The sequence below is a fragment of the Suricata suricatta genome, chromosome 4 (assembly GCF_006229205.1).
Source record: "Suricata suricatta isolate VVHF042 chromosome 4, meerkat_22Aug2017_6uvM2_HiC, whole genome shotgun sequence".
NCBI classification, from domain to species: Eukaryota; Metazoa; Chordata; class Mammalia; order Carnivora; family Herpestidae; genus Suricata; species Suricata suricatta.
The window spans coordinates 118,184,528-118,197,568 of NC_043703.1; the positions used below are offsets into that span (position 1 = coordinate 118,184,528).

Below are 13,041 nucleotides of genomic sequence, written 5' to 3' on the forward strand. Positions count from 1 at the left end.
CAGAAAACTCCACAAAAAGTCAAAGCAATCATGAAGAACAAGGCTGGAAACATTGACTCCAGATTTCAAGATATATTACAAAGCTGTAGTAGCAAGGTACTGGCGCAAAAACAAACATAGGTCAATGAACAGAATAAAGAACCAGAATTAAACCCAAGCTCCTATGGTCAACTGTTGGACAGCTGAAAGGGCAAGAATATACAAAATGATAGACTGTCTCTTTAACAAATGCTGCTGGAAAACTGGACCACTTTCTTACAACACACACAAAAAATAAACTCATACCACACATAAAAATGGATTAAATACCTAAATATGAGATCTGAAACCATAAAAATCCTAGTAGAGTGTACAGGCAGTAAATTTTTTGACATCAGCCTTAGTAACATTTTTCTAGATTTGTCTTCCCAGGCAAGGAAAACTAAAAACAAAAATACCCTACTAATTTCATAAAGGAAGTCCAGAATTAACAGATACTTAGTGTTCTGACCACTCTATCTTCACAATGTCCATTAATTTAATACTTCATTTTACATATGAAGATACTGATGCACTCAAAGGCCCCAAGTCAAGTATCTGAGCTCCTGGAATCTCTGGATTTAACCACTCTGACTAAGATGCCACCTGTCGTGTTCTTAACGTGAAAAACCTACGTCCAAGTGCCAGGCATCATACATGGCATGCAAAAAGTAGCTAATATTTTGTGGAACTCTCAACTTGCATCTGAATAGGTGTATGCATATTTGAGAACACTTAAAATAGTTCGTTTTGCATTACTTTCTTAAATCTATTACATAATTTCATATAATCAAGATATTAACAGCTCTTACCTCTTTGGATACAAAGGAATAAAAACATCATCTTCTATTGCTTTCTTCATTCTCAAAACAACAGAATTAAGTAAATCCTATTGTATAAAAATTTAAAAGCATCAGTGATAGTCATAGGTCTATTTACCAAAAGAGATAATTTTAACAGTACACTACAAATAACTATTAATTAGGTACAAGAGAACTTAATTCACCACGTCGGTGCATACAGTTGTAGCTGGTGCATTTTCACTACTGTATAGTATATTCTGTTGCATGAATACAAATGATAGGACATTTAGGTGATTGTGAATATGGGGGCTATTTCACACAATATTGTATGTAAGTTCTTGTCTTTTAACATACATAGGCACACATTTCTAATAGATATACATACATGAATGGAAATGCTGGGATTTAGTTTATGTCTCTATATTTACCTTCGTACACAATACCAAATTGTTTTCTGAAGCAGTGAGGTTCCATTTACATTTCCACCAGGCACGTATAAGAAATTCTGCCTCCCTACACCTTTACTAATAGGTGGTATTCTTTTGTTTGCAATTCCTGGAGTATTTAGTCATACTTTATTATGTTTTTAAAATATTTTTTTACTTAAAGGGGGGGGCAAAGGGGGTGGTGGAGAATATCCCAAGCAGGGTCCATGCTCTTCCTGGAGCCCAACATGGGCCTCAGTTCTACAACCCTGGGATCACAACCTGAATTGAAATCAAACGTTGGTCCCTCAACTGACTGAACCACTTAGGTGCCCCTGTTATATTTAAATTTTTATTTTCCTGTTGAGTAATATGATGATGAGCATCCTTTCATATTCTTGTTTGCCATTTGGACATGCCATTTTGCTAAGTACCTAATTAAAATAAAAGCTGCTTATCTATATATTCTTTTTTAATTAAATTTTTTAAATTGATTTGTAGAAGCCTTTTATATACTCTAGCTATGGGTCCCCTGTTGATTTATCAATTCACTTTGATGTAGTCAACTCACTTGGGCACATTTTATTGTTTGTGTATCAAAAATTGGAAACCAGAATATTAAATCATAGAGACTTTTTAGGACATTATCATGTTAAATCCATCCATTGCAGGAAAATATTACTTAGCTAAAGTTTATAAAGACTGTAGTAATATACATAGTAAATAAATGAGAATTAAAATTTTTTTTATAATTTTTGAGACAGAGCACGAGTGTGGGAAGGGCACAGAGAGAGGGAGACACAGAATCCCAAATAGGCTCCAGGCTCTGAGCTGTCAGCACAGAACTTGATGTGGGGCTCGAACCCATGAACTGCAAGTTGATGACCTGAGCCAAAGTCGAATGCTTAACCGACCGAGCCATCTAGGCGCCCCTTAATGAGATAATGTTAAGGGCAAGAAGTAGGATACAAATGTACATATTCACTAAGATTATAACTTTTAAGTAAAAGGCTGGATGAAAATATCCTACAATGGTATCAAGTCCTTATGAAAAGACAGTTTGATTTTTTTTTCATGTATTACCAAATTTCTGTATTACCCTTATTCTTAAAAAAATCCATATTTGAAAAATAAAAATGCCACACAAAAGACTATTTTTACATCAGGGATAATATGTGTAAGCACAAATTAAGCTGTCAAAAAACTCGACACTGACCAAATAACTCATAATGTCAAATTCAACCAAATGTATTTTTTTCATAAAAAGCATACCTAACTGACGTCCTGTTTCTTTTTCCAAACATTTATTATATATTCCCCCACAGCCACACATCAATATTTAATTAATATTAAAAACAAAAATTCAATTCCTCCATGGAGTAGTATCTGAACTTATGTAAATTACTGAGTTAGTGATTGTACTAGTATGAAAAGTTATGCTTTGGTTTTTTTCCATTGAATTTAAATGTTTTTGAATGCTGGCCTTGATAAATATTTCCATACTGTTTTTGTTTTGCTTTCAAGTAGGCTCCACACTGGGCTTGAAACTCACAACTCTGAGATCAAGACCGGAGATGAAATCGAGAGTTGGATGGATGCTTAACTGACTGAGCCACCCACGCACCCTTCCATATTGTTTAAATTTTTGTTTCTTAAAAAAACAGATCTCTATAACAATACTATAAAGGACATTATTGAGTCTAACAATGGAAGTGGAACATGGATGGTAGATTACGTATCATCAAGTTTATTGAAAATGATTAAGTGTCCCATGGTTTATAACAGATGATCTTCATTCTTAGCAATTATGCAAATTTACTCAAATTTATTCGGGAGAAACAAATCATTATGTGTATACATACAATGGGACAGCAAATAAAGCAAATGGGGCAAAATATTAATGATAGATGAACCTGGGTAAAGGGCCCATGAGTATGCTATTTTTACTCATGAGAACTTTCTCTAAGTTAGACATTATTTCCAAAAAGACTGTTTAAAACAAATTCATATATTTTTAAACCATGAGCTCATTAACTTTTCAAATATTCAAATACATTATTTCGTGGGGAAAAACGTTCTCCAAATGGTAACCACACAACCACATACACACACCTGTGTATATATGCTTTAAAATACCTTTGAAAAGATTCTTAGAAGCTTTAGCTAGTTGTTTTTACACTGCTCTTTATAGTCACAAAGATAATCCCGGGTGGCCTGGGCAGATGTTGAGGCCCTCAAGGGAGAGTGCGGGCAGGTATGCACTACAGCAAAAGCAGCTGTGCTTTTGTGTGTCTGTGTATAAGGGTGTGTAAGATCGAATTTGAAAAAAAAAAAAAGTTCTGTTGATTAAAAAAAATCTGAAAATCAGCAATCTAAATATATAACTGGTATCATTTTCACATTTGCACTAAGTAGTCAACCAACCTATGCCTAAAAACATTTATGATAGGTAATCACTATCTCCTGAGGCCACGCATATTTTCAGGCAGCTATTAACAATTAGATTTCAGTTAACAATGAGAAACAAACTTCTCTCCTGTATCTTCCACTCACTGGTCCTAATTTACTTCTTAGGATTATACAGAAATCTAATTTCCCTTCCACATGACAATTCTTTAGATTCTAATATCTCACTTTTCTACTTTTTCTCTTTCCCATACCTTCTTAGATACTCTTCACGTAATATACTTACACCCAGAATTAATTAAATGCAACATGCCCCGGAAAGTCTGATCTGTGAGCAGAGCACATATAACATTTTTACTCAAAACAGCACATACCCAAGTAAAAAAATTCCCCTTAATCTGTTACTCACGTGACAGTACTGACTCATGTTGGGTTTACTGTTGATTATATATTCCTCTCTGGTTTACCTGTGTTGCATCAGAGCTATTTCTTTCCTTTTAGTTATGCAGTTGAATTTCTGAATGTAAGGATAGGACATAATGTATATTCCTTTCATGTCATATATTCTGAGGGTCAGTCCATTTTCTCAGTATTTGAAATCTTTTTGGATACTATTCTACTATCCATTATGTCTATGATAGAACTCTAGCTTTGTGCCATTGACAAATCTGATTAGCATGCATTTTACATTTTCATCCAGTTGAATAAAAAGGTGAACGAGGCAAATACTGAGAAGATCTCTCATACTAAAAGACTACCCCTATAGGGAGCTAGACCCCTCTTGGCCAGTATTCTTAGGTATACTCTACCAGTTTCTCGTATTCACTACACCACTGTTAAGCTTATCATTCTCCATTTGATCCATAAGAACGATCACAGCATACTTAAACATATTACCTACTCTAACTGCACAGTACCTATTTATTATGAAAGTAACTGAGATAGTTTGAGAGAATTTGAGCCAATAAGCAATCACCTGTATTTAGGAACTTTGTCAATGACAGATTACAGTGATCACTGCTTTTTTTAAAAAAAAGTGTTCATAATCCATCTCTATAATCTATTTTAGAATTTAACAAAAATCAAAACTATTCTCACCAGGGATTCATTTGCTTCTTACTTCAAAAACAGGAACTATGCTATATGATTCCATTCTTCTGGAACCCTTTTCATCTCTTCAATTTCTTACACATCACTGAATAAATTACAGTGAGCTCACTGGCAAGGCAAATTGTCTTAGTAGCCAGGAACATTACATGGTTCAGTGACTCTTAACTAGGAGGGATTGTGTCGTGCCCAGGGAATATCTTATAATGTCTGGAGGTGTTTCTGGTTGTCAAGACTGGGGAGCACTGCTGGCATCTAGTGGGTAGAGGCCAGGGAAGATGCTAGCATGCTACAATGCAAAGGAGAACTTCCCACAACAAATAATTATCTGCTCCAAATGCCAAGGCTGCTGAAGCTGAAAAATCCTGTTGTAGTTCATTGTCCTACTAATCACACAAAGAACCCATTTTCAACATTCATTGTGGCAGGGCTTCCAGAATAAAAATTACCAGTATGAAAAGTTCATGAACAGATCTGTAACACTTTTGAAAGACTTTAGTTACTATAAATTGCAAAGTGCCAGGCCTACCAGTTAATACCCAAGTAACCTTTTACAAGTGACATGGCCCTCTGGGCCCCACCTTCTTCCATTTGTAAAATGCAATTAAAGTCAACACATTTTGCAAGGTTATTAAGATCAAATGAGATAATGTAAAAGTGTTTAATAAATGGTAAAGCACTGGGGTACCCAGGTGGCTCAGTGGGTTGAGTGTCTGACTTTCGCTCAGGTTATGATCTCACAGTTAGTTCAAGCCCTGCACAGGGCTCCCTGTTGTCAGCTCAGAGCTTGCTTTGAATCCTCTGCTTCCCCCACTCCCTACTTGTGCTCTCACTCAAAAATAAACATTAAAAAAAATGGTAAAGCACTATTTATATTTGTTATAATTTCATAGTCTCATATAAGGAGCAAATACAGGATTGCATATCTACTTCCTTGTAGCTCTTCTCTACTAATCCTGGTTCTATGCTCTGTAACAACACAGAATAAATTTTTCCTTCTACAAATACAGAATCTTCATGCATATCTTCTTCTAAGTTAAGCATCTCTAATTTCTGCAATGATTTTCACATGTTATCTGTCTTTATCCTGTTGGAGGAAGGTGAAAAATGCCCTCTTCCCCATCAGTTGTTATGTTTAAATCCTTTATTTTCCATTAGGTCCTAGTTTAAATGCCACCTTGAACACAAATTCTTTCATGGTGGAACGTCACTTCTTTCTCCTGTTTCTCTTCTGAAGTTTCACAGCATTTTATCTGGGCTGCTCAGGGAAGGTTAACATGGTCAGTGAGATGGGCTTAGGCTTTAAAATAGATTAATCAAGGTTCAAATCCTGGTTTTAACTCAAAATATTACTAAGAACAAATTTCTGAGATTTAGTTTCTTCGTGTGGAAAATGAAGCTATCATCCAAATTTTAACAGAGCTGCTAGGACTAACTGAGATTACACAGGTGCAAGACCTAACAGAGTGCCAAGTACACAGAGGGAATTAAACAGATGTTCCTTCTCCTCCCGCACCTCTCGCTTACTATTTTATTTATTTTTAAAGTTTATTTATTTTGAGAGAGAGAGCAGATGGGAGAAGCAGAGAGAGGGGGGGAGAGAGAGAGAGAATCCCAAGTAGGCTCTGCACTGTCAGAGCGGAGCCCAATGTGTGGCTTGAACTCACAAACCACGAGATCATGACCTGAGTCAAAATCAAGAGAGTCAGTTGCTTGACCAGGAGCCACTCAGATGCTCCTCACTTCCTATTTTAAGTAATAATTTATGTACATCCTATTTAAGACCACATGCTTCTTGAAGGCAGAATCATGCCAATTTCCCTCTTCTTCCTCCTCCTCCTTACAGCTTCCCTCCTTTATAATAATTCCAAGTGCTAAAATTTAATGGTGTTCAGAATATGAATGTGACATGCCCCTCCTTACTTTCAACCACCATGGTTATTCTACTGCAGACACTCTCTAGATAGTCAATCTCTCTCAACTTGCTTAGAACTCAACATATAACTGGTTTACTGATTTAACTGCATGAATATATGACATTCTCATTAACAGAATGTTTAAAAAACAGAATATCACGATAAAAGATTTACCAGACCCTTACTAAGGCCTCTAAACGGTCCCTCCTTCTATGTGTTAAGTAAAGCTAAATTCTAAATCATGGTAAGATGAAAACCTATACTACTGAACTTTTTTTTAAGGATTTAAAAAATTTTTTAAGTACAATCTACACCAAAATGTGGGGCTCGAACTCACAACCCTAAGATCAACAAGACACAAACTCTACCAACTGGAGCCCACCAGATGCCCCATATCCTATTGAGCTTTGAATCCTTAAAGGGACTACTGTTCTTAACTTTGGCAGACTACAAATATATATTAGTAATATTATGAATGTTAACCTAATTTAAAAATAATCATTAAAGCAAACCCAAAATACTACTAGATTTTTGCCAAAAGAACAAAGGTAAGGCAAATTTGCACAAATGCATTTTTGTCAGCTCATCTCTGTAGTGCCAATCTATATTCACAAACCTAAAAGATGGCTGGCTGGAATGAGAACAAAAATCAGACCACTGAACAGAGAGGAATAAACTAATTAGGGTAAAAGTAATAATGTGGGTCTTATTACATGTATGTGTATTTTATAATTAATACTGGTTGTCATCCCTGTTAGAGTGTTCATAAATATGAAGGTAGAGTCCTTCATCTTATTATTACAAAGAAGAAGAAAAGGTCAATCCTAGTTTCTATAAATCAGAAGTACATCTACCTTTCCCCGAATTACTTTCTGGTAAATTACTTCTTCTGCATCTTCTGGAAACAAACATTTAACAAAATTACATTAAGCTATAAATAAATCAAGAAGGTCAGAACTCTAGAAATCATTACCTGTTTGCCTTTACTAACTTCATTTCCACAAGTGGAAAGTTCTTCAAGAATCACTCTGCAGTGTGCTATTAAACTTGTTGTCTGTGAGGTCGACAAGGGATCCCAAATGAATTCTACAAAGTCTGAAACAAAGGTTTCAGTAGTGTACAATTTATTTCCTAGATTGCTTTGACTGTCACGTATAAACAACTGACGTCTTTAGAAAAGACATCCCCCCTGTGCAATTTAAACTCCATGCCATTCATTACCATTACGTGTTTGCATACATCTTGAATTTCCTAGTCCATTTTGGGCTCTGTCAAACTTCTCTCACTTAACCACAGCCCTAGTTAAATCCACTTGTCACTGAATCTGTGGCTCCAACTATGTGGCTAAAACATGGCTGGAAAAAAATATACTTTAAATTTTATCACTGTAAAACCCCAGCGAACCTTTCAAGCTGTCTAGCAATCACTGTTTTCCTGGCTGATTCCCCCCTCTCTCATCCAGATGATTATTTCTTGTCTGTTCCTTCCTCCTCACTCTCTATTGAGATGACTCTTTTTAGATGACTATTTACTTCTTCCCTTCGCTTGCTTTTGTCCTCAGCTGATTACTTTCTCACTGATGAGAAAACAGATCAATCAGAAGAGAAATTCTACAAGGGACTATGAAAGAATCTACACAACTACCTACATCTATGCCCACATATTCTTGTCTTCCATTCTCACAGATGAAGTGCCCACATTCCTCGCTAAGGCCAATCTTTTATTTGTGCAAAATAAATAACCCCTTTGGCTTACTGGAAGATTCTGGTCCCAGAATTCTGCCCTCTTTAAAATTTTTTTTTAATATTTATTTTTGAGTGGGGGAGAGAGGGGCAGAGAGAGAGGGAAACACAGAACTTGAAGCAGGCTCCAGGCTCTAGGCTCTGTGCTGTCGGCCTGACAGAGCCTGATGCGGGGCTAGAATTCACAAACTGTGAGATCACGACCTGGGCTGACGTCAGATGTTTGACTCAGCCACTCAGGAACCCACAGAATTTTGCCCTCTTAACTCTGGTATTGTCATCACTTCTACTGGATCTTTCCCATCAGCCTACAATTACTCTCTTATATTAAAAATAATCCCTCCCTTGACCCTTCTTTCCCCTCTAGTACAGTCTTCTTACTTTCCTTCATTATACAATAAAATTCTTCAAAAAGCCCTCTAAACTATCTACTTCCAATTCCTCTCCTATTAACTCCTGAATACACTTCAATTAGGTCTGATCTCCAACCATTCTACTTAAACTACTCTTACCATCACACGTGACCTTCACATTGCAAAACCTAATGGTTGATTCTAGTCCCCATCTAATTTATCTGCAACAGTTGATCATTCCCCTTACAAACATTTTTTTGAAAGTTTCATTTATTTGAGAGAGAGAGACAGAGAGTGCGCCCAAGTGCAGGAAGGGTAGAGAGAAAGAGAATCCCAAGCAGGCTCTGCACTGTAAGTGCAGAGCCTGATACAGGGCTTGGATCCATGACCCACGAACTTATGACCTGAGCCACCTAGGCGCCACCAAACACTTTTTTTCTTGGCATCCAAGATGCCACTCCAGATTTTGCACCTACCTCTCTGGCCTCCTTTGCTGGCCGCCTGTCATCTCTTTTGACTTCAAAAATGTTGGAGTACCTCAAGACTCTGCTTACTTACCTCCTCTTTCCTATTTATGTTTATAACCCTTAGTATTTAAGGTCAGGCTTTAAATGTCATCCATGTCCTGATACATTCCAAATTTATGTCTGATACTTGGACCTCTCCTTTATACTCACATATTCAACAACCTAGCTGACACCTCTACTTAGATGGTAGGCATCACAAACTCAAGATTTGTCAAACTGAGCTCCTGATAACACCTTCTTACCCTAAAACTCTTTTCCATCTTTTCCATTTCAGGAATTGGCAACTCTGTCCTTCCAAATGCTCAGACCCAAATCCATGCAGTCACTCTTGAGTCCTCTCTTGTGCATGCAACCAATCCATTCTTAAATTCTGTTGCTGTTATCTTTGACATGTATGCTGAACTCAACCACTTTTCAGCACCTCCACTTTTAACAAACTCTAGCCCAAGCCAGTATCACCTGTTGCTTGATTACTGCAAAAGCTTCCTAAGAGGTGTGCCCGCTGTTCATTCTCAAAACAGTAACCACAGAGAGTCTGTTAAAATGTTAGGCAAACAGTACCATTTCTCTGTTCACAACTTTCTGGGCACCTGGGTGGCAACTGACCACAGTGCAAGTCATGATCTTGTGGTTTATGAGTTCAAGGTTCAAGTTCAAGTTCAGGTTCAAGCCCTGCATTGAACTCTCTATGCTGACAGCAGAGAGCCCACTTTGGATTCTCTGTCCACCTCTCTCTGCTCCTCCCCTACCTGTTCTCTCTCGCTCAAAATAAATAACTTAAAAAAACAACTTTGTTTTCACTGTTTCACTTATAACATAAAAAAATGAAGTCCTTACAACTGATTATAAGGACTCATATAATGTAGCTCATGTTATCTTGTTAACCTCTTCCTGCTCTCCACCCTTCCTCACTCCAGTATAGCTACACTGGCCCATGTGCTGTTTCTCAATCAAATTAGGCTGGCTCCTGCCTCAGGGCCTTTGCATTTGCTGTTTCCACTGCCTTGGATTCTGTTTCTGCAGATATTCATATGTCCCATTTTTTCCATTTCAATTGGCCAATCTATTTATTTTTTATTTTTAGAGGGAAAGTGTGCCTGAGTGGGGAAGAGTGCCTGTTGGACATCCAAGTGAATATATTCAGAAGGTACTTTGCTTAGAAGATCCGGACTTGTCTCCAGTTCCTTTAGACTTTTGTGTAGAGCAGTAGTATCCAAAGTAACTTTCTAAATAATGGAAAAAACACATTAATATCTACACTATCTGGTGGCCATGAGCAACATATGACTATTAAGAATTTAGTGCTATTGGTGTGACTGATGAACTGTATTTTAATTTTATTTTGTTGAAATGAATGTGTATTTTAATAATCACATTTAGTTACTGGTTACCACACTGAACAACACAAATATAGATACTAACGGAGAGCATGAAGTAGCCTAGAGGACTCATGAAGAGTACAAGGGCATCCAGGACAGAACTTGAGAATAAATATACAGTATTAATTTCTCATAATTCTACTTATTTAAGGTTTAGTTTTAAGAGAAGTATTTGAAATTTTCAGAAGAGTATTTAAATCAAGTCATACATATTCTGTGCTATCATTAAGAGAGCTAGGTAAATTTAGTAACTTCCTAACACAACCATGACTGCACTGCAGGTACGCTGAGAAAAATCTTAAAAGTTTTAGCCAGGGACCCCTGGGTGGCTCAGTCAGTCAGACACTTGGGCTAAGGTTGTGATCTCACAGTCTGTGGGTTCAAGCCCGGCATCGGGCTCTGTGCTGACAGCTCAGAGCCTGGACCTTGCTTCAGATTCTGTGTCTCCCTCTCTCTCTGCCTATCCCCCACTCATGCTCTGTTTCTGTCTCAACAATAAATAAACATTAAAAAAAATAAAAACAAAGTTTTAGCCAATTTGGCTAAGAAGCAATATAAGTGGTTGTTTCATCATTTAAGAGAGTTCTACAGACTGCTATCAAAATCCACACTCAGGGCCATGGTGAAGCAGATCTTTAACAAGTGTTAAGTTCAGATAAAATAAGCTTTCAGATTGAAGCACATGCACCAATGGTAAGTGCAGATGTGGGGAAAATGTAGCAATGTTTTTTAAAGCAAAGAATACAAGGGGCACCTGGGCGGCTCAGTCAGTTAAGTGTTAAGCTATGGCTCAGGTCACAATCTCGCGGTTTGTGAGTTTGAGTCGGTGTAAGGCTCTGTGCGAATAGCTCAGAGCTTGGAGCCTGCTTCGGAATCTGAGTCTCCCTCTCTTTGCCCCACCCCTGCTCATGTTCTGTGTTACTCTCAAAAATAAACATTAAAAAAAGAATAACAAGAAAGGGGAAGAATACCAGCAGTGTGGTAGCCAATCACCCGTGCAAACAAGAACTTTTAACCACCTTCAATTACGACCTCTCTTGATTTTTAATGCGTATTACATTTCCTTGTACTTGAAAACTTCTGATAAAAAAAAAAACCTGTGACTGTAAGAGAAATTAATGATCTTAATCTCTGCCAGAGTACAATTTAATTTTATCAAGATTGCAAAGCAGTACCTGTAAGTCGAGGTATAACTGTTTTATTGATGACAGCAGACAAGATTTTCTTATCCGAACCATCTTCTTTCTTTGAATCTTCCATACTGCTGGCCATATATTCTTCTATAGATGTGAACCATGGCATCTGTTTTAAGCCTACAGCATCAACCTTATAAATAAAATTATTAAAACATTCTTAAATCGTTTATTTTTAAAAAGTTAACTTTTTAGCAATCACTAGAGCTTTTCTGGGAATACAAGAAGAGAGTAATTCCCTATTTTAACCCCCTGTATGTAGACCAAGGGGAGGCAGGATGGCTTGACTAAGGCATGATGTCTCAATAATATGACAAAAAACTATATTCCATGCATCATTCATATGATAAATATGCCAAAAATGCCATATTCAGAACCTACCACATTTTACTAATGAAAACAAAATATACATTTCTAAGAATATCACTTAATATGGAATTTGTTTATAAAAATTCATTTACATCATACAAAATTCACTTTTGGTTCCCTCAATTCTCATTGGCACAAATGTGTATTTACAGGTGGTTTAGCTTACGAGGCAGTAGCAGATGGCCAGTTATTACTTGTTGAATGAACAGATCTCCGCTAGGTGTAACCGAGTGCTTAGTTCAGCCTGAGTAAAACAAACTACTCACCATCTTCTAAGGGATGAGCATAGCTTCTGTAGTGTGAAAACTGCTGGCCCTGAACCCAACACAGAGCAACAGGCATGCATGACCGGAGCAGAGAAAGATAAAAGGACATGGCTACGTCTCCTTCACTTGTTTAATTTTTTTATCTCTTTTCCTCTATTCTTACAACTTTGTTTTCTCATTTCCATTTTCTTACTAGGCATATCCACATGGATGTTCCACTATCATTTCAGCATCCACATACAAAGTAAAACTTCCTTCAACATCTTTTTCCCTCTGGAAAGTTCCCATTTCTATTAATGGAACTACCACTGTTCTAATACCCCAAAATCCAAACATTGGGGTCACCTTTCAATGTGGTGTGTTAGGGTTACTCTTGGTATTTTACTAATTCTTTAATTCTAATTCCTATATTGTTAAGATAGTTATATTAGTTTCCGGTGTACAGTATAGTGAACTCCACAGTCTCCATACACCTCTCAGTGTTCATCACAAGTGCACTCCTTAATCCTCATCGACTACTTCAGCCATCCCTTAGCT

At 37.1% G+C, this 13,041-nt stretch overlaps 1 protein-coding gene across 4 annotated transcripts in view; it reads right to left on the reverse strand.

The window, feature by feature from the left end:
• The window catches only part of GCFC2 (GC-rich sequence DNA-binding factor 2), a 44,243-nt gene that overhangs the window by 9,770 nt on the left and 21,432 nt on the right, over nucleotides 1-13,041 (reverse strand). For 2 of the 4 annotated variants that reach the window (XM_029937684.1, XM_029937685.1), the window contains exons 11-13: nucleotides 11,852-12,002; nucleotides 7,649-7,770; nucleotides 831-907 (exon numbers count right to left, since the gene is read on the reverse strand). In XM_029937684.1, the coding sequence (XP_029793544.1) occupies nucleotides 831-907; nucleotides 7,649-7,770; nucleotides 11,852-12,002 (350 nt within the window). Of the gene's footprint in view, nucleotides 1-830; nucleotides 908-7,648; nucleotides 7,771-10,118; nucleotides 10,524-11,851; nucleotides 12,003-13,041 lie in introns of those variants that run through there. The other 2 variants (XR_003907913.1, XM_029937686.1) reach the window with 2 other exon arrangements.